At 40.1% G+C, this 23,404-nt stretch overlaps 1 protein-coding gene across 1 annotated transcript in view; it reads right to left on the bottom strand.

Annotated features, from left to right (window-relative positions):
• The window catches only part of LOC124260749 (fibrillin-1-like), a 105,241-nt gene that overhangs the window by 6,938 nt on the left and 74,899 nt on the right, over positions 1 to 23,404 (bottom strand). Inside the window, exons 8-17 of the mRNA XM_046695061.1 lie at positions 23,177 to 23,311; positions 20,824 to 22,692; positions 18,327 to 18,998; positions 16,887 to 17,021; positions 15,512 to 15,652; positions 12,203 to 12,343; positions 11,775 to 11,915; positions 8,407 to 8,598; positions 6,670 to 6,812; positions 898 to 1,076 (exon numbers count right to left, since the gene is read on the bottom strand). Coding sequence (XP_046551017.1) covers positions 898 to 1,076; positions 6,670 to 6,812; positions 8,407 to 8,598; positions 11,775 to 11,915; positions 12,203 to 12,343; positions 15,512 to 15,652; positions 16,887 to 17,021; positions 18,327 to 18,998; positions 20,824 to 22,692; positions 23,177 to 23,311 — 3,748 coding nt within the window. The remainder of the gene's footprint in view (positions 1 to 897; positions 1,077 to 6,669; positions 6,813 to 8,406; positions 8,599 to 11,774; positions 11,916 to 12,202; positions 12,344 to 15,511; positions 15,653 to 16,886; positions 17,022 to 18,326; positions 18,999 to 20,823; positions 22,693 to 23,176; positions 23,312 to 23,404) is intronic.

Here is a 23,404-nt window from a genome sequence, read left to right as displayed (position 1 = left end):
AGTATCCATCATTATAATGTGTATACAATACGTCTTAATAAGGAACACATACATACAAAAGCTCTCTTTGTTCTCAAATTTTAACAGTTGTAAAGATAAAGATAAATTATTGATAAAGTGTCTGCCCGGTGAGCGGAAGTTCAGTGGTTTGATCCAAGGATACTTCTTATCAAAAGAGGGGCCGGTTTTATAGTGATAGCCTGTTGGGATTTAACCCAGCAGCTTATCATGAATACCCCAGTCAGACACGGTACACTTCGACTCAGCCGAAGACTCCTTGTCCTGTCCCCTCAACACCAGGCGCCAGGCAGGGTAACACCAAGTATACACTGACTATTGGTATGAGTGAGTGAGTTTAGTTTTACGCCACTTGTAGCAATGTTCACGGCGGGGAACACCAGAAAAAGGCTTCACACATTGTGTTCATGTGGGGAATCGAACCCGGGTCTTCGGCGCTACGAGCAAACGCCTTAACCACGAGGCTACCCCACCGCCCCTATTGGTATGACAGGATTGAGCCGAGGACCTCCCGCTCTCTTTCCAAAAGACAACGGAGGCATCCCATATAAAACTGACGAATGGATTGGGGTTTTTTTCGAAATAAAATGTAATATTGATACTTTGGCAAATACTCAACACCAGGCGCAACAACAAGTACACACTGTCTATACGTATGAAACAAATGGGATGGAGCCATCGACCTTCAGCTCACCTTCCAAAAGACCACGAAAGCACCCTTATGAAGACTGATATTTTCGAAATAGAATGTAAATATTAATACTTGGGGAATACTTAACAATGAATAAATTTTACTCATTCAAATTAGCTCTAACACACATATATGTGATGACTCTTGAATCTACTAATAGCGGAACAAAGTCGTGTGGTGCATATCACCTTTCTATTAATAGAACTAACAAATCTTCTATGAGCTTTGGCTTCATTGGGTTGTACTTCCGGGCTGTCACCTGGACAACGGCGGACACATTAAGACCCGGATGGAGATCGGTGATATTGAGCAGTGAACTGCGCAGGTACTTGGAGGGGAGAGAAGCGTTGCGGAACATGTTGTCAAGCTGTAAAACAAATAGAATATAACACTGGTCGCATTATATACTGAACCACAAAAGAAACGTCGCTTTTCAAAATCAAATGCAAAATGTTGTTTTTGCAAGGTGGTGTTTTTATTATGATTGTACCGTTTTGTTAACATGTGTTTCAATCCAAATTGACAGTCATTACCAACATCAGTGTGTTTTCTGATGAAAAAGCATATCGACCAAACGCACCGAAAAAGGCAGACATCTTAAAAGGTTCCGTATGACATTCGAGAAAATGAAAATGCACGTGCATGTGCATGTCGTGACAACCCTACCAATTAAAGCGAGTCCCAAACTCGCCTGGAATCATTTTTGTTTTGACACAATCACCATGCCACGACTTACGAGAGATCAGAGGAACCAAGTCTTGGGACAATAGCAAGTTGTCCAGACTGCACAGAGGGTAGCCAATCATATTTATGTTCATGTTAGGACAATCTACCGACTGCAGGAGTGGTATGAGGTCACTAACAACATCCAGGACCGTTCACGCAGTGGGCGACATTCAGTAACATCGCATCGTCAAGACCGACAGATTGTGCGCCACCATCTGCAGGATCACTTTCCGACAGCGACGGAAACAGTTGTGACCAATCATGCCGATACAGAGCGTCGACGTTTGCGCGGAAGAAATCTCTGCTGTCACAGACCCTATCGAAGTCCTGTCCTCACCGCTCATCATCGCCAAAACCGACTGTAATGGGCAACTCAGCATCGAAATTGGCGTTATCGACAATGGAGAACTGTGCTTTTATCTCATGAAAGCCGATACTGTGTTTCGACAGTCGATAGCTGAGTGAGAGTATGGCGAAGGCTTGGTGAACTGTTTTCCAATGAGTGTATTCTTGAAAGAGACTCATGGGGCAGTCCAAGCATCATAGTGTGGGGTGAAATCGGTGTGAACCAGTTTGTTGACACCGTGGTGTTCCAGAATCTTGGTCCAGGATGAGGGAATGACATGACAGCTGCTCCCTATATTTATTAAGTCATAAAGACCCCACCACATTTTGGACGTTACAGAAAACACGTCTTCCAGCAAGACAACGGTAGTACCCACACTGTCAGAGCAACATTGGACTTCCTAAGACAACCTGACACCAAACCCTAGAATAGCCTGCACTCAGTCCGGCTTTAAGTCCAAAAGAACACCTTTGGGATGAGATTCAAAGAAGACTGAATGGCCTCCAACCAAGGCCGACAACTGCTACTGGACTCGACCGGGCATTTCACAGAGTATGGACCCAAGTGTATATGACACATCAACCGGCTAATTCATTCCATGTTCAGACGATGCAACGCTTTCATGGATGCCCATGGAGGCCACACACGATACTGACTTTGGGGTACCTTAATGGTACCATTTCTGGTGATTTGTTTGTGTGAACTCTAAATGTGATTCCCTAAAATGTGTTAACCATAATTGTCAAGTTTGAACTCAGTCCTCAGTTTTGATTGTTAATTAGAGTGAATTAAAGTGTGTACTTTAAGAAACCGCTATCGGTGCGACATTTCTTTTGTGGTTCAGTATATGGTTCATCATTCTCAAAATCAATTCTGAAATCAAATATCACATTATTATTTTTTATTATTGTTAAATCATTGATAATTTGACATCTTCCATATGGAGGTTAATAAAAAACAGGAAATTTATACTTTGGCAGTCAAACCTGGTAGATCAAGCTTCACTCTGTCATTCAATCTAGTATGATGAGATGAGAGGTATTGCGGTTAAGCGTTCAAGACAATTGGTCTTATATAGTGACATCATGCACGTGTGTGCGTGTACGACGTGTGTGCGCATGTGTGTGGAAGATTGTACTTTTCCGGATTTATAATACTAGCTCAGTGAGATAGTTTATCATTGTTAAACAACGTATACTGACTCTGAAATGACCAGTCGTTGTTGTATTTCCTAATGTCGAGCACAAGGTGAAAAGTACCATCTTTCAAAATATGATAAAATGGAACCACCGACCTTCTACTCCCCGCACAGAATCCACCCACTAGTGACAAGAAGACGAAGTGGAATGACAACTCATATGATTGTCATATAAACATTATTATAATTGTCAGTGCTAAGGAATAATGATCATATTATAGTAATATAGTATAATCATTTCTAAAAGAAATAGAGTAAACTACAGTTATAACGAACTCAAAGGGACCATATTATAGTAATATAGTATAATCATTTCTAAAAGAAATAGAGTAAACTACAGTTATAACGAACTCAAAGGGACCATATTATAGTAATATAGTATAATCATTTCTAAAAGAAATAGAGTAAACTACAGTTATAACGAACTCAAAGGGACCATATTATAGTAATATAGTATAATCATTTCTAAAAGAAATAGAGTAAACAACAGTTATAACGAACTCAAAGGGACCACAAGCTTTAGTTCGTTATAAACGTAGTTTGTTCTTAGCATTCCTACGGATAATATACAGCAATTGGCTGTATCCCAACGAAACGATCGACATATCCACCAGTTCGTAATATCCATTCTCTTTATAGTTGTAGTATACTATTCCCATCACTACGACGATGATGATAACGAAAGAAAATGACGGGTAGACGTCAGAGACGATGTCGCATTCTACGTACCCCAACCAGCGTTATCCTTGACCTCATCTCGGAGTATCGATCAGAACTTCTGTTGGCAAGACTAGGGTGGAATGTGATGGGCAAGTAATCGTATGTGCCGGCCTCCATGGTAATGTTGAATGAGACGTGATAGGACTGGGTTGCTGAAACAAGTGAAAGTTAAATACATTTAAACACCGTTGTGTTGCAGGGCGTTATCAGATAGTTGATCGGAACGAAAAATGGTTAACTAAGAAGAAATATGCATGGACAGAACTGTGCAAACGAGAATGCTCTTTCTTCAGATTGAAATTAGCGTGATAACTTCAAAGGAAAAGTTATATAGTTTATGGAATACTAACTCGCCATACAGCTCCATCTCTCACACATGGTATTCAGGTTATAACTACCATGATAAACGATACGTATTAGCCAACTATCCAGAGACAGAGAAAAGCAATTAAATTATTTCGGGTATTCATGTTAATTGATGTATCTGCATGTCCATATGTACACCATGAAAGTTACTTACGGGTTCTCTGGCTTAAGGGACCGTGATGCACTGTACTATTTGACGATTACATCATTAAATCATTTCAAGCCCATAATCCAGATGCGATTCAAAGCATGTGTGCAATGTGCGAATCTGGTTTCAGATGCTCCCGCCTTGATGATATTGGGCTACTTTAGATGCTGCTTCAGGCCGTGTATGTGATTTGATTGAATATTGTCGGACCCTTTAAAGTAAGTGAGTGAGTGAGTGAGTTTAGTTTTACGGCGCATTCAGCAATATCCCAGCTATATGGCGGCGGTCTGTAAATAATCAAGTCTGGACCAGACAATCCAGTGATCAACAGCATGAGCATCGATCTGCGCAATTGGGAACCGATGACATGTGTCAACCAAGTCAGCGAAACTGACCACCCGATCCCGTTAGTGGCCTCTTACGACAAGCATAGTCGCCTTTTATGGCAAGCACATGGGTTGCTGAAGACCTATTCTACCCCGGATCTTCACGGGTCCCTTTAAAGTGAACGTTAATGTGTCTGGAATATGTTTCTTAATATTTTAACATGGTCTGGTTCAAATAAAAAGAATCATTCACAAGATTACCAACGAAAAGTTTCCATGTCACAATAATTTGGCCTCTGAGTATAGGAACGACCCATCATGCCGCTTAAGATGCTGTACAGTATATAACAAGTTTTATGGATAACAACTTCTTTATTTTCGTGAGTGCGACGTTTCGATACAGATTCTTGTACCGTTGTCAAGCAAGAGTGATACATGAAGTCTAGGAGCTGCATATATATACTGTATATAACAATGAAACAACATAATAGACAAAGGAAACAACATAATTGCCATGATTGGCTTAAGCAGTAAGCTGATGAAGCCAGTAAGTACACATAAGGATAGTGAATGGAAGCCAGAGATGTAGTTACAATGAGATGTTTATACAATGGATGCGAAGTTTATACAATAACAGACTGGGCTTGGTGGAGAGTGGATCATAAGCAGATGGAATGAAGTATCCTTGGTCACGGTTGATGGTAGGCTTGTGGCGTTTGATGAATGGCTTCTGTGGGCTTGCGTTTAGTGAAGTCCGTTTGGTTGTTGGCGAGAATGGTGATGTCGGACCACTCTATTTGATGATTAGGGTTGGCTTTGATGTGGTCAGAGATAGCTGATTTGGTGTCGGAATTAGCAAACAGAGGTGCGATGTTCTTTTGACTCGGGTGTTGATGGGTCGGGATGTTTCACCTATGTAGCATTGTCCACAATCACAGTCTATTTTGTAAATAACACATTTCGGGTTGTTGTTGTTGACGGTGGGTTGTTTTCTTCCGTTGGCATGGAGGAGGTTGTTGAGGCTGGAGGACGCTGAGAAGGTAGTGGTATCTATTCCTGCCTGTTGTTTCAGGAGTCAAGTTGATTTGGTGTGATGGCTTACCAATGTAGGGAATGGATATCTTGATGGGGGAGGCCTGATTCTGGTTTAGATCTTTTGGCAGGAGGTGAAAGCGTTGCTTCGATGGTTCTGTTGACTATTTCAGGTGGGTGCGGTTTGCGTTCCACAAAGACTTTCCTCAGGTGTCCAATTTCTTCCTGTAGGTTTGTTGAGCAGATGTTTTTGGCTCTTCTGGTCAATGTGGAGATGACGCCGGTCTTGACTTTAGGTGGGTGGTTGGAGTTGTAGTGGATGTATTGATCCGTATGAGTTGGTTTTCTGTACACGGAGGTCTGGAGTTGGTTGCAGGCGGTGCGGGACACAAGGACATCAAGGAAAGGTAGTTGGTTGTTCTGCTCTGTTTCAATGGTGAATTTGATGCGGGGATGTTGGCTGTTGAGATGGGCGATGTCTAAACGGACTTCACTAAACGCAAGCTCACAGAAGCCATTCACATCAAACGCCACAAGCCTACCATCAACCGTGACCAAGGATACTTCATTCCATCTGCTTATGATCCACTCCTCCACCAAGCCCAGTCTATTGTATAAACTTCGCATCCATTGTATAAACATCTCATTGTAACTACATCTCTGGCTTCCATTCACTATCCTTTATGTACTTACTGGCTTCATCAGCTTACTGCTTAGCCAATCATGGCAATTATGTTGTTTCCTTTGTCTATTATGTTGTTTCATTGTTATATACAGTATATATATGCAGCTCCTACACTTCATGTATCACTCTTGCTTGACAACGGTACAAGAATCTGTATCGAAACGTCGCACTCACGAAAATAAAGAAGTTGTTATCCATAAAACTTGTTATATACTGTACGTCTCAACTTCTAAAATGCCACTCAAACAAGTTACAGCAATTGGCTGTATCCCAACGAAACGATCGACATATCCACCAGTTCGTAATATCCATTCTCTTTATAGTTGTAGTATACTATTCCCATCACTACGACGATGATGATAACGAAAGAAAATGACGGGTAGACGTCAGAGACGATGTCGCATTCTACGTACCCCAACCAGCGTTATCCTTGACCTCATCTCGGAGTATCGATCAGAACTTCTGTTGGCAAGACTAGGGTGGAATGTGATGGGCAAGTAATCGTATGTGCCGGCCTCCATGGTAATGTTGAATGAGACGTGATAGGACTGGGTTGCTGAAACAAGTGAAAGTTAAATACATTTAAACACCGTTGTGTTGCGTTATCAGATAGTTGATCGGAACGAAAAATGGTTAACTAAGAAGAAATATGCATGGACAGACCAGCTCCTCTGAGTAATGGAACGACCCATCATGCCGCTTAAGATTCTGTATTTGTGCCAACGCTAGGCATCCACTGACAAGGTGTTGGACAGTCTCATTAAATTCATTGCATAATCTACATTTCATATTAACATTATAAGCAAAATGAACACGGGCGAAGACTTTATATTAACCGACTTTTAGTCAGCAAAACCTCGTTACCACTCCTCGAGTATAAAATATATTCAAAGAACAGCAAACATTCCATAATGATCGTGAGTCCAGCTTGCGTCATAAGCTTGGCATATCCGTGCCGTCAAAGTCTGCACAATTTTGGCTGGAATCGATAGTGTCTGACACCATGTTTATTTTGGCAAGGTTCTGAATACTTGTTTTTCTTGCTTGTTTCAAAAGAAATATGTGCTATGAGACAAACCAGGTATATATGTTTATGAACAAACTTCTTTGTCTCACTAAATATATTTGTCGTGGGATACAGATGAATTACACCACCATAACAACACAAATATGTGATGTTTTTGTAGATCGCACTATATTATTTATAATTGTTGTTATCCATAACAAAATTTCACGAATTCATAACAAACTTATTTTTGCTTATATGTACATGTTTGGTGAATCCATATCGTTACCGTTATATATTGACACACAATTCAAATTACAATCTAATTTCAGCAATACCCAAGAATACATATGTTTTGTTTTTAAAAGCCAAACTGTTTAATGATGTCTCGCAACTAGTCCTGCAGTTGATTCTGAGACAGGACTGTGCTTGCCATTCTGAATGAGCTGTTTGATTGGCATTTTATAAGTTGGTGAGTAATAGGAAAGTAAGATACTTTATGGAGACTGTTGCTTGACCACGGTATAAGAATCTATACCGAAATGTTCCATCATATGTAATAAAGAGGTTGTCATCCATAAAGAATCTTACTTTCTCATTCTGATGTCTAACAAATTCAGCTGTATGGGGTATATTGAAGTCATATCTTGCACATTACCTCGTGTTCACAATATACTCCCTTACATGTTCAAAGAAATATATCCTCTTTGAACTTGGATTTAATTTCTATTTGAAAATAATTAAATATGACAAAAAGAACATATCAATATTATAAAAGGATAATGGTTTGACGTCATCACATGCCACATCGCGTTATGTTGTCATGAACCATATAGATAATGAAATAGATTTTAAAAATTGTCATTCCAAAATATGGAATAATCAACAAAGCATGATCAGATCTATAATTATGCATGAAGGCGCCCGAGGGGCCGTAATCGTCACCACAACATTTTCTATTGATTTCAGATTAAACCTAGGAAAATATCCGCGCAACACGTGACTATGCGACACATTGTAAACAAAGTTAATTTAGACACATTTTGTCTATCATTGAAAAGGAGAAAATTGCGACAATGTCCTCCTATTTCATATTTAATCATTGCTACACACATTAAATTGTCTTGACTACACAGTTGTATACCTTGGCATGGTTCATCTCTGTGAGAGGAGGCGAATCCTGCCATACACCGACATATACCGCTGGTGATCGGAATTGGACCCAGAGGCAAACTGCACATGCTGTTGTTGTCGCTGTTGCATTTCCATTGGTCACTCGGGTCACACAGCCTCGGGGGAGGCGTCCGTGGAATGTAAAAAGGTGGAATGTGTGGACCTGAAGCGAAAAGAAAAATATCAATGGTAACAGTGGTATCGAACCCCGAGCATACGCTATATCTACTTGGCCAAATGAAGTAAGCCCTCCTAGGTGTCTCTCTTTGTGTGGAAATCATTGTATGTGTGCAGTATTTGAGGCTATGTGTCTTTCGAAGTACCAAGTTATCCGTTCTTCCAAAAACTATTTTAAAAGATAAACTTACTTCACTTAGTTAGGTTCCATAGAGAAAACCAATTCAGATACCATGCGGTAGCTCCCCAAGGATTCCCACCCAGACCAAGTGAACGGACTACGAGTCAACCGGTTCTTGCTTCATCCTCTAAATGCCAAGAACAAGGCAGGGAAACAACAAGTACTATATAGTAGCGTTTCTAGGAATAACTCGGAATAACGTTCAGCCATCGAACCACCGATGTTCCTCTATGCGTTGAAGTGAAAGTCAAAACGTATAACCCGTGAAGATCCGGGTTAGAATTGGTCTCCAGTAACCCACGCTTGTAGTAAGAGCCGGCTAACGTGATTGGGTGGTCAGGCTCGCTGACTTGGTTGACAAATGTCATCGTATCCCTATTGCGTAGAACGATGCTGTTGATCCAGGCTCGATTTTTTAGTAATGTTACAGACCGCCGCCATATACCTGGAATATTGCTGAGTGCGGCGTTTAACAACCAACCAACCAAACCGTATTATATTGATTCTGAACTGTTACAGTTCAGTTGCTTAGAGATAAAATCAATCCTTCGTAACGCCGAACACCCGGGTTCGATTCTCTACATGTCGACTGTTATTTTGCTAAGCCAGTTTTAAGCAAGCACACTATATACCTGCTTCGTTCGCTTTAACCAAGGTAGTAACCATCTACATCTGCATCACTTCGTGATTTCCCAACACACCAAGCTGACACGCCATGATATAACAGTTTAATACAGCATTAAACTCAACAAACTCACTCATTCACAGTCAGTACCTGAGGCGGTCGGGTAGCCTGGTGGCTAAAGCCTTCGCTCGTCACGGCGAAGGTCCGGGTTCGATTCCCCACATGGGTACATTGGCTGAAGCCCATTTCTGGTGTTCCCCGCCGTGATATTGCTGGAATATTGCTAAACGCGGCGTAAAAATAAACTCACTCACACACAGTACCTTGTAGCTGATGCTACAGGTTCAATCATCCAGGTCCATTCCCAAAAATTAACCCTTTTCGTACAAAACAGATGTTATGTATGTGAACAGTGTCTGTTGGTCTTCTGAAGTACCAAGTTATTTATTTTCTGAATTTCTTAAAAAAAAACTGTTTTAAAAGATGAACTTATTTGCCTCATCCTCACTGATGTGGAACTAATACACGTCGGTCAAGTCAACACATGCCCATATCATTCTAAGGCATGAGCACATTAAAACATCATTATAAGCATGTTATCGACGGAAAAGATTCGAAAAAGCCAATACAAAACATATGCTACTCATTAAAATATCTTCTTATGAAAAGTAATGACAAGGATTATTTATTATTGTGGGATGGTCAAACCCTTCTGATGCGATGCAATTACGACGACGCCATTAGCTGCATCTTTTACATGCTCTTTATAACCAGCTTCTTCATGCCTCTAGTGTTTCGGCAGGTTCTGGTCGTCTTAGTATTGTTGATAATATCCAGGTGTTATTTTACGAATATAAGCCAACTGTTAAATACACCCAGATGCTTGTTGTAGTTTGCTTCCGGAAATAGCATAGAAACATGGAGTACACTCGGATTCCTCAACACCGAAAGTAACATCTGTCGTACGCCTATCGCATTGCAATTAAGTGCACATCAATGTGAAAAACTGAACGAGCTTAACGTCGAATTACCCCGGACGTAGCGTATGGCTCGAACAGCGCACCATATATTTGAACACGCGTTGCGCTCGTTACATTTGAGTCCATGTCTGCATACATATCAATGGTCATATTCGGAATGTATAGCATGTACATTTCTTAGCCATGCACTGAACATATGGTTGTCGGTCTGACGGATGGCCATATAGGTAATGTACACGTTCACAATTCGTCTGTGGATACAGTTATGTCAAAACGCAGGTTTCAAATGGATATACCACGCAGCTGGTGGCAAGCGGTATTCTAAGCCACTCCTAATCTTCTACTTAGGCGTACTTTAGCACTGTGAATGTTTTGGGTAAGCTGAGACATGTATAATGTTAATACATGTACATGTAGTCTGTACCGTCGACATAATGCACACAATTTCCAATCGTGCGTATCCTCAGACATCTAAACAGGTAGCGCAAGAAGTGCCTTTAACGCCATACTCGATACAGGGTAACGCTCAGTGGAATAAAGACCGTTGTAACAAATCGTACAAACAAGTATCCCCATCACACGTGACGAGCAAGTCTAATATTACACGTGACAAACAAGTATAATATCACCATGACAAACAAGTACCACATCAACAGTGTCAAACCAGTCTACCATTACCCCTGACAAACCAGTCTGCCATTACCCGTGACAAACAATTATATCTATATCTATCGATTTCATGGCACTGCTAATCTCGTAACTAGTCGTGTTCCGATGATCGAAAAAATCGAAAATCGATCGAAAGAAGGATAAAAAATTATTATCGATTGTAAAAAAATATTTTGATTAATCGGAATTTTGTTTTGCTTTTTTATAACACCCTTGAATTAAGTATACTAACCATTTAATTTGATGAAAATTTACGAACAAACATGCGCTCAACAGCGTAATGCTATGCGCATTGTAAAATTTTAACCACGTTTTTGTTTAATTACAATTCCAGTGTCTTACTTGCATGCGTGCATGTCATTGCATGACAGTATTAGTTATAAAAAAAACATTAATTAGAAAAAACATGGGGAAAAACGCTTAAAATTGGTGATTACATTAAAAATGTATATATTTTGATTATAGACGATAATCGTTCACCACAAGTCCTCCGATGATCGATAGTGGATGTGGTTTCCGATTCCCAATACTACTCGTAACTGATCTAGATGCCTCAGTCTGAGAATGTGACACACATCCCAAAGTACTATAATGTGTTCTTTCAAAAGAAGCATCAGTCTTACCTGTGTTTCTGAACTTCAGTAACCATCAACCAGATCACCTATTTACCAACTCCCCAACACACATACACACCCTAATCCACTTACGTTCAACACAAAGGGTGTTGTTTTCGACCGGTGTGTAGCCATACACACAGGAACAGTTCTGGATTGATGAGCACTCCGAATGGTTCAATGTTTTGCTGCAGTGCCAACCTTCTAGACATCTGTCGCCCAACAACACCGGGTCTAAGGTAAAACAAACAGTACATGCTAACATGATTAAAGAGTATTGCTTTTAGGCTAATGAGGCCATGTGTGACTAAAGAGAAAAGATCCTCCTTCATGTCTGTTAAGGAACATTCCTTCAGCGATATAGTTAGAAAAAACACGAAGGGTGGAACGACCCAGATTTCGAAGAGGAACATGTCAACAGGTTTTCGCGTTAATAAAAACATACCAGAACATTGTAAGGAGACGTTTAGAGTCATGGATCTTCAACATAAGTATTCCAACACGCTAACGTCAATGCTTACATTTTCGACAGGCATTAGTGTCTGTGTCTGGGAAGTATCCATCGTCGCAGACACAGGTGTAGTTGCTGCTGCAGTAGCTGTTGCTGATGGCCGTGAAGCACTGGGAAGGCATACTGCAGTAGTCGTTCAACTGCACAGGATCTGATCCATAGTAAATAATTACAAGCATCTATTTGATGAACAGTTGTTCTATGGTATTCCTGTCATGTTAAGACCAGTCGGAATCGGACATTCGACTGTATTTGAGAGATATGTCTTATAAATGTTGAAAAGGTTTTGTCCACGGGTGAGTCACCGTAAGAGAATAACGTTAACGATGGACTGTCAACAGTCGTAACAGTATAACAGCTTATAGTGTGTGTGTAAACTTTAATGACGTAGAAATAACCTATATGTGATTCTTATATAACGTTAAAACTTACATGTAATATCGTACTTGTTCTTATTAACGTTAAAGACCTGTACTAACATGTATGTTTAAAAAGTTAAATGGTGAATACGATGGACTGTCAACAGTCGTAACAGTATAACAGCTTATAATGTGTGTATAAACTTTAATGACGTAGAAATAACCTATATGCGATTCTTATATAATGTTAAAACTGAGATGTAATATCGTACTTGGTCTTATTAACGTTAAAGACCTGTACTAACATGTATGTTTAAAAGTTAAATGGTGAATAGCTTTACCCCATCTGTTCGTGTATGACGTTAAGTGACCAAACTCTTAAACACGTCACGTTAAATATATAATTTTTATTATTTCCCCACGCGTATATGAATATTTTAAAAATGAACCTGGAATCATGTATTATGTGCTTAGGTAGAGCAAGACATGCTTACCCTTTTCGCGAATAATTTAGTTCTAGTGATCCATTTTTAATAAATTTCCTAGCTATTTTTCTCTTTACACCAAACGGAATTTGTTTCTGATTATAGTCAAGACATGGTATTCTTTTGCACTGACTATATTATATTACTTTACGTATAGAACGAAACGGACCCGTGAAGATCCGGGTTAGAATTGATCTTCAGTAACCCATGCTTGTCGTAAGAGGCAACTAACGGGATCGGGTGGTCAGACTCGCTGACTTGGTTGACACATGTCATCGGTTCCCAATGCCGCAGATCGATGCTTATGCTGTTGATCACTGGATTGTCTGATCTAGACTTGATTATTTACAGACTGCCGCCATATAGCTGGAATATTTCTGAGTGCGGCGTAACACTAAACTCACTCACTCACTTAGAACGAAACGGTGGGTAGCCAAGTGGTTGAAGGGTTCGTTTCGCCATTAGTACAATATGTGACGCCCATTTCGGGTGATATTTTGGAATAGTGACAAAAGCGGCGTAAAATGTAATCACTCAATCTCTTATCAAAGAACAATAATGACATACGGTAAACTTCGGTTATAACGAATATAAATGGACTAGTCTACATATTCTGGTTCGTTACAACCGTAGTTCGTCATACGCATTTCAACAAAATCACACATCAGGACAAACAACGGGTCATATATCAATCAATTCGTTATAAGCGTGTTCTATGTATCTGTCAGTTCGATATAAACGTGTTCGTTATAAGCGCAGTTTACTGAGTGACATTTGGTATTACGGTGCCTCAGATTCATGTTTGCATTGCACTTCCAAACATTAAATCTTTAGTTTCCAGTGATAAAAAAAATAATGCTCCTTTAAGTAAACAGTATCACCTGTCTATTTTGTGATAGCAATATTACACACAAGTCTGTATTTATCTGCGTCTCTATTAGGGAAACAAGACATCAAAGAAATGTCAAAGAGAGTCAACAGCTACGTCACAACCATACTAGAACCACTTTCGAAATATTCGTGTGTGGTATTTTATCAAACATCTGTTGGGAGCGAAACTTAAAAATCCTGACAATATTTTGATGTAATGTGAAGAAAATATACAATTATATATTTGATCATGAAATCCTAGTCGAAATTATCTCTCGCTTCAACATGGAATGGATCATGTCTCTTCAATTCAAAGGCGATAACTGGAATGTCTTAGATGAGATACCAAACCCTAACCAAAGCACTCCTCGGATCAGGTCGTCCAAGTTAAACACTGCCTGGCACTGCGATTCATCAGAAATCATTAAAGCACCATCAATCTCGAACAAATGACGTTAACGTGCATCTGCTGTCAAAGGTCATTTTAAAGAAGCAAATACTCACAGCATAACGCAATCAATTTGCAATTTCAAATGCATAGCTGAGGCAGGTGATTACATATTTTCGTGTTTATGATCTATTTAGGATCATCATACTGAAGCCAGTTTAATTATGACAATTACATGCTTCCTTAAAATGTTTGCACGCTCCTTGCACCTGTTTGCAACCGTAGTGCAGTTGTCAGAAACAGTTGTATCGATATGCAAAACGTTTTGCACATTTGCGCCAACATTTAGATGATTCATGCAAGGTGGACACTCCTTGTAATTGGCATAATTTTCATTCCTCGTCATGTTTTACTCATTTGAGAATTTGGAGATATAATGACTGACGAGGGAACTTGTTTATTTCCATACTAACGTAGTTCTAGCCTCTTGATTAAGTATTTAAAGTATTCTTAAACCATTGAATGACAACAAACAATTTTTCCACGTTTAACTCCTACTGATATTGCTTAAAAGTTGACAAATGTTCGTGTTAGACGAGGTGTGGTTTATGAAACGTGTCGGTTAAACAAGCACATGTTAATGCAAGATTGTAAAAGAATATATGACAATGTAATGTATAATGCAGGATGACGTTTGGCGTAAAAAGATTGGGCTGAAAAGTCATAGCACACTGATAAATAACTTAAACATGTGACTTTCTTAATTGGCCGTTGTGTCAAAATGTGAGCATCGAATATACAGTGAAACCCCCACATAAGTCGAGTCCCTTCCTCTCTTCTCTCTTTTACTTTCCTATCTCTTCTCCGTATTCTTTCCTAAGATGTATATAATTGAAATTGTATGTATGTAAATATTAGGGAGCGGGTATTTTAAGTTGGATAACTTGTCCCCAATCCCTTTCACATTTGTGAATAAAATATGTTTAAATCAAAACCCCCTTTGATCCGCACAGTTCTGTCTTAATGTTATCTCCCATTGTAGGTAATCACGGTTATGCATTAAGGTGTCCATATGGACCTTGCTATGAAAAAATATCGAATTTAAGAAGAAAAACGGATAGGGCTTAAAGGGTTTCGGATAAACGGGGTTTCACTATTACATAAATTCCCCAAAACCTACTGTTAATATACATATACAGTACTAAAATCATACTTACATGGCTGACACGTGATGTTGTCAAAAAGAACAAAGTGTTCACGAGGACAAACACAGGCATCGTTAGCATCACAATAGCTTTTGGGGTGAATATGCCGACACTGGTCGAAGAAATAGCACCTCTCACTCAAATACGAAGGACCTAGAAAACACTTTCTGCTGAGCAACTAAAACCACACATATTAGTAGAAACCTTTCGACCCACGCTATGTCCTAATGAACACAAATCAATCGTTGTTTGACTTTAAAGGCGGTGTTCGACCAATGAAGTTCTACTGGTTTGACTACGTAAAACTTGAATCCACACTGTTGCGATTTTTCGAATTCTTTGACTAGTTCAAGGGGATGAAGTCAAAAGATTATTGTCTTAACGTCGAACAAAACGAGTATTTGACAAATGTTCTTGTGGCAATAGCGTGGGGACGCAATACACACATTGTAAGTGAGGCATCCCTTGTCCTGAAATGAGGTCAATAATGAATGTTGAAAAGGTTATGATGTTGTCAAAGCAAAATAACCAAGCCAGGGACAATTCACGTAACAAATATCACACTTCTGCATTTACTTCTACATCAAAAGATCGAACTTATCGTTTTCTCTATGTCCGTTACCAACGTTTGCCAAAAATCCTTTAATCAAAGGTTAGGTAGCTTCAAGCTTTAAGAAATTTCCACATGAAGATTTTGGAAGCACGTATGTCTGATTTTACATGTACAGAAAAATATCTGTATTAAGTGAAACCTTACAAATCAGAACGGTACTGTTTCCAAAGAATTCGTCCGAATTAACAAGAGTCCGGATTAACATGATCCTTGATGACAAGTTCTAATTACCACCTGTTCGGATTATGCGAGTCCGGAATATCACCTGTTTGAATTAATACATGTCCGGAGAAACGATAATAGCTGTGGAGCAGAGTTCCTTGAACCACAGCGTGATTCTCCAAATAGTAATTAACTGACTGTAGGGTTTCCGATTTAAATGGGTCCAAATTAGCGAGGTTTCTCCGGACTTGTGAAAATAGTAAAACATGCAGCGGTGTCTGTACGTTTACGAAATCTCCTGAACTTGGTTATCCTATTGCAAAACTAAGATGGTAGGCCTCTCTGCAAATTCAACTGAAAAGTAAGTATTAGTTACTATTTAAACAAGGGTTACTGTAAGCGAAATTATAAAAGCATGTCCAATTTGTATTATTCGCTTGCGCAGATGTATTGCTCATAAAGAATTAACTGCTTATAAAGAACAAAAACTACAGGTAATCTCATTTGCTCCCAAGAAACTAAAATGATCAACAACATGTAGAAAATGAACAATATTTTCAATGAGTGTTCCTCCAAAGCTTCTCAACCGGCGCTGTCAGCTGGTTAACTTACGCTTGACGCACGCAGTCTTCAAGTGTGTGACGTCATATCCGGAGTCGCACGTGCATATTCCCTCGCTACACCAGCTGTGTGGTACGGCGGCATTGCAGTCTGAGTTAATGACACAGGAAGCATCTCCAATCTTTCCTGGAAGAACATTAACAAAAAGCATTTTATTACCTATTGGTATAACACCGGACGAAAAACACATTTCCAACGTTGGAAAGATCATGGAAATAAGAGGCAAATTTTCGTAGCGTGACAGCTAATTCAAATAAAGAATGGAATTATTTCTCTTCGAACAAATGAGTATTGCTTCATATTTCAGATTATTTGCATGAAATCTCGAATAAACTTAATATTCCAATAATGTCTCAACATATACTTCCCATCTAAAGTTTAGACTTACTGAAAACACTCACTATACGTTATGTATAGATATATGGTTACATCGAAGATGAATTTCTCCACTAACTTGGGGGAACCAACTGAAAACCTCATGCAGATGAATTGCATGAGGACCATGCATCAAATTGCTGAAAAAGCATGTGCAAATATCATGCATGTGAACAGCTGCGTTTTGGAGTAAAGTTTTGTTAAGAATTCACCAATTTCCACTGAGTTTCATCATTTCTTGAACTCATGACAATAAGTTTTCAACTCACCGAATTTGTTTTACAATACATCAGTTCATGTGCAAACAGTACCTTTGAACAGTATGGAATATTTTGCAAAATCTAGTATAGAATAGTTGACTGAAATAAGTGGCTATATTTACACTAGTGAGTCTAAACTTTTGATGGGAAGTATATATTTAACCAAAGGTGTTTTTATGTCTGGCAATACCGTGATTGAATGCACTGAAAATGAAAGTTCCTTGCATACGAATATGATATATCTTTTTTTAAATTCAAAGATGAAAAAATGAGACGCCAAAATGTAAATATTTCGTAAAAGGTATGTAACAATAATACTTCGAAGTAATATTTGACTCTCATTTGCAAACTCTTCAGTAACAAAGCAGTCACATTACAATATATGCGGCTTTAGTGGCATTGTAGAATCTCTTCAGTAGTCTTTTCGCGAGTGAAACAATCATACATATCAGGTATTGAACAGTGACATCTGATTGCATCAAGGACACACGCAAGGGCAAGTGTAAGTCAAAATATTAAACGCTTGCGGTGTACCAGAAGCGATCTCACAAGATCTACGCAGAGAGGTATCTGTTCCAGTTAAAGGAGTTTCAAGTGAGAATACATAGGGGAGATGGGGTAGCCTAGTGGTTAAAGCGTTCGCACGTCACGCCGAAGACCCGGGTTCGATTCACTGCGTGGATAACATGTGTGAAGCTCATTTCTGGTGTCCCCCTTCGTGATAATGCTGTAATTTTGTTAAAGGGGGTCCAAAACTCAAGTTAAAATAATGGCTTGGGTCAGTTTCACTACTCACTCAGAATGCACAAAGTCTTGTTGGTAGAAACATGATAACCCGAATCACATTTGCATATCCCACGGGAGCAGTTACTATGGGCAACCGCATCATAACAGTCAGAGTTGACCGTACACGTAGCATCGAATATCTTCCTCCTTGAACACATTGTCTTCGTATCATCTACTTGATATCCCGATAAGCACGTGCATTTAGATTCCACGCATGCGCTCATGGCAACGGCAGAATCACAGTCCGTATCCAATGAGCAAGTGTCTCCAATTTTACGTTTCGTACAGGTATCATTGAATTTGTTGCTATAGTAACCGGAATTACAGTAGCACGTGTTATCTGTACAGTTGCTTTTAGCAACCGCTGCGCTGCAGTCAATGTCTTTTTCACAAGTGGTGTCGTAAATTCGACGTTTAGTGCAAACTGTTCTCTTCTTGTTTACGCTGTGACCAAGCTGACATAAACACACGCCTCCAACACAGTGGCTGCTGGGAACGACGTCGTTGCAGTCGGAGTCCATGAGGCATGTGGTGTCGTAGATCCTCCGCATGCTGCACGTGGTTTTCTTGGAGTTTACATGGTAACCAGAGTTGCACAGACACACACGAGATGTACAGTTGCTATTAGCAACTGCATCTGAACAGTCAGCATCAATGAAGCATGTTGCGTCACCTATTTTCCCTGAAATGCAAACAAAAATGAGGTTATAGTTTATAGTTGATTTAAAAACGATAAAGGACACATTAATACCAGAGATGGATGAATGTATATATAAATACAAGCAGCTAGAATGTGAAGGTTTGATTTGGATGACGTTTAAAGCTGCACTCAGCAATGTTTCAGCTATATGGCGGCGGCTTGTATAATAATCTGGACCAGACAATCCGGTGATCAACAGCATGAGCATCGATCTACGCAATTGGGATATGTGTCAACTTGGTCAGCGAATCTGACCAACCGATCCCGATAGTCGCCTCTTACGACAAGCATGGGTTACTGAAGATCAATTCTAACCCGGAATGTAATGAATGGATATGTAGATAGAAGAAGAATCTGTGAAAAGAGAGTACACGGCTTCAACATATATATATTGAGAAATAATAACTAAAACATCCTTAAATCAATACCGCTCAACAAACCAATTACAAAAAACCTGGTTACAGGATACAAAAAAACAAAATACTTTATAAAGAACATTTAGTGGACATGACTTTACCAAAATACCACCTTGGTATGTTTGTAAATGTACAGAATGTTAAACAAAATTAAGAATTAAAGAATCTGCATTTATATTGACGTACTGACGAGCAGAGCTTATATTTTACAGCTACTAGTGGTTGGCGTTATAGTGAGTGAGTAAGTATGGTTTTACGCCGCTTTTAGCAATATTCCAGCAATATCATGGCGGGGGACACCAGAAATAGGCTTCACACATTGTGCCCATGTGGGGATTCGAACCCGGGTCTTCGGCGTGACGAGCGGATGCTTTAACCACTAGACTACCCCACCGCCCCTGGTTGGCGTTATAAGCAGAAAGGAGTAGTACATGAAAACTAGTTGCCGTATTGTCCAGCCGAGTGGGGGATATACGGGTAATGGTTGATAGATTGGTGATTTCTGTTCCGTGTGTTCCTTGTAGACAACCATTTATATATTTAATACAATCATGCGGACACGCCTTGGTTAGCCATATGAATTGCTTCTTTTTTGTATGACAGGATGAAAAATATACATATCCCCTAGTATATGTAGGGTTATAGTATATCATCACAGCGTTTGTCATTGCGCCTCAGTATAATCTGTAACTGTAGGAAAAGTGAGTCCCCGAAGGAAACGTTGAAACGCGTTGCAGGGAAATTCGTGTTGTCATTATTTTGTGGATTTCTTTACATCTTACATGTAGTAGATCGATGGGGAAAAGATAGGAGGATATAGATGTACCGGCAGATGAACTGATGAGCAGACAGGTGTACGTATAGATTCTGAATTTGGAACAGTGATCAAAGAGCGAGCGAGTGAGTATGTTTTTTACGCCGCTTTTAGCAATATTTCTGCAATATCACGGCGGGAGACATCTGAAATGGGCTTCACACATTATACCCAAGTGAGGGTGGTCAAAGAGTGAGTGAGTGAGTATGGTTTTGCCCCGCTTTTAGCAATATTCCAGCAATATCACTGTGGGAGACACCAGAAATGGGCTTCACACAATGTACGAACCCTGGTCTTTGGCGTGACGAACGGACGCTTTAACCACTAGGGTACCCCACCGCCCCCAGGCAGATCGATGGATCATCAGACAAATGGATATGAGGACACTGGCCAATGCATTGATGTGAGTATAGGACGGATATATACAAAATATCATTTTATCGATATGTGAAGTAAGAGGTGAATATAAAGATTCAAGCAAATTTATTGGTGTGCAGAAATGACTGATATATACGGCAAGTAGACCATCGCCAACAACCAAATATTATATATTTAATACATACAGCACCATACTTACTTTTAACACACTCTGTTCTATAATTTTCATCGTAGTAGCCGGAATTACAGTAGCACGTGCCAGATGTGCAGTTGCTATTGGGAACGGCGTCGCTGCAGTCGGTGTCCACTTTACACGTAGCATCTCCAACGACTCTGAGCACGCATATCTTGAAGTCATCAGTATGATGTGACCCAGACACACACGCACAGGTGTTATTCAAGCACATCGAGTCAGGGACAGCGTCAGAACAGTCAGAGTCAGATTTACAGTTAGCGTCACCTATTTTACGCTGGATACATGACGTCATGTTTCCGGCGACGTAGAATCCACTGTTACACTCACACACGCCACTATTACAGTTGCTATGCAACACGGCGTCCGAACAATCAGTGTCAAGGTCACATACGTCATGAATGACCCGCTTTGTGCAAAGGTCTTGCTCGTCTTCACTTCTGTAGCCAGATTCACAGTAGCAAATACCATTGGTGCAATTGCTGTTTGGAACGGCGTTGAAACAGTCACTGTCGACGTTGCAAGAAGCATCACCAATCTTTCGTTTGACGCAAGCGGTCCTGTCACTTGACATCCGATATCCTGAGACACAGGAACATCTGTTGTTGATGCAGGTGCTGCTGTCGATCGCATCTCTACAGTCCGTGTCCAAGGCGCAGTCATCATTCACTTTACGTTGTATACACGAGGAGTTGTAGACGTTGACCTTGAACCCTGACTCACACAAGCACGTGCCTTTGGTGCAATTGCTGTTCCGAACAGCATCGCTACAATCCTTGTCACTGAAGCAGGTGTTGTCGTATATCTTCCGTTTTTTACATTTACTGAAATTATCGGAAGGGTAAAAACCGGAATTGCACTTACACACGAAGCTGAGACAGTCACTATTTGCTACAGCGTCGGAACAGTCACTGGGCGTAGCCATGGAACAAAAATCGTTTATTTCGCGAAGGATACATTTGGTTTCATCAGAGCTTTGATAAAATCCAGAATTGCAGGCGCACGCTCCGTCGGTACAATTGCTGTCAGGAACAGCGTCGAAGCAGTCTCGGTGCGTCGCACATGTCGCATCACCAATTCTGCGTTGTTCGCATTCAGTACCAGAGTTTATTGAGTGGTACCCTGATGCACATTCACAAACCTTTTTAACACATTTACCCATAGACACAGCACGACAATCACTGTCTACTTCGCATTTACTACCTATAGTCCGTATAAGGCACTCACTACCGTCATCACTTGCATAGTATCCCATGTCACATACACATACGTCGTCGGTGCAGTTGCTGTGCACCACGGCGTCAAAACAATCGGCGTGGACGGCACATGCATCATCAATACCGCGGAGGTCGCAGGAATCCAGGTCAGAGCTAGCCAGAAAACCAGACCGACAGACACACATTGAACCCCTACACTCAGAGTTGGCTATAACGGCTTTGCAGTCGTCGTGGACTTTACACGTTGGGTCCCCAATTTTACGTTTTAGACACTTTGTGTTTTCTTTAACAGCCCTGTATCCGACTTCACACGTGCATTTTGAGTCCTTGCACAAGCTATTCGGAATAGCGTCACTGCAATGCATATCAAAGAAACAGAAATCGTCTATTTTATTCATGATGCACTCGTTGTCGTCATCGCCTACCCTGAATCCACGCTTGCACGAGCACATTTTGCTGCTGCACGTGCTGTTTCCAACTGCATCTTTGCAGTCTGAGTCAATGCTACAACGATCTCCAATCTTACGGACTGTACACTCCGTGCCTTTAAGGATGTCGTAGTATCCAGAGTTGCAAATGCAAACGCCTTTGGTGCAGTTGCTGTGTGCCACGGCGTCATTGCAGTCGCTATGGACGGTGCATTTGTCAGCGATCTTCCCTGAAAGTTAGTTCCAGACATAAAGTCAGTAAAACATAAATTATCACAATAAACATACTTTGCACAAAAACGGGCGTATATATAAGATGGTCACTTATATTTGGAAACATTGGAAGCGTATTTGCATTCTAAATTTAAAGAGTGCAAGAATTCAAGATAGAGACATAAGATGCGACAAAAATACTCGCATGTCACGTTCTCGCATCCTCGTGGGATTTAAAAAAAAATGTTTAACAAATATTTTATTTCTTGGTTAAAAAACGTTGCTATCAAAATGAAAATGCATTTCGCTATTTCAATTTCACCAGCAAAGTCCGAAATATATTCTACCATGACACATGAAAGAAGTGACTTCTGTTGACCGTAGCAATCATGGGAACAGCAATCTTGAGTAAGGATAACATAAAGGTTTAAATGAACAGTCTGCATAATTAGGATTTTACTGATTTCCCCCAGAAAAATGTTGCTGTACTATTAAACTTACTTTGTATACATTGTCTGTTGTCTCTCGTCGCACGGTAACCACTGACACATTGGCACGCCCCCTTGGTACAGATGCTGTTGGCGACAGCAGCCGAGCAGTCCTCATCACTGCCACAGGTAGCGTCACCAATCTTTCCTAAAGATGAAATATATACGAATTATAGTAGGTGGTATATATAAATATATACACTGACACAGTTACAGGTTTATATGGAATGGCACAGTTACA

The sequence above is a fragment of the Haliotis rubra genome, unplaced genomic scaffold, assembly GCF_003918875.1.
Source record: "Haliotis rubra isolate DU_JTF1 unplaced genomic scaffold, ASM391887v1 Scf773, whole genome shotgun sequence".
NCBI lineage: Eukaryota > Metazoa > Mollusca > Gastropoda > Lepetellida > Haliotidae > Haliotis > Haliotis rubra.
This window is presented reverse-complemented; position numbering and strand designations above follow the sequence as displayed.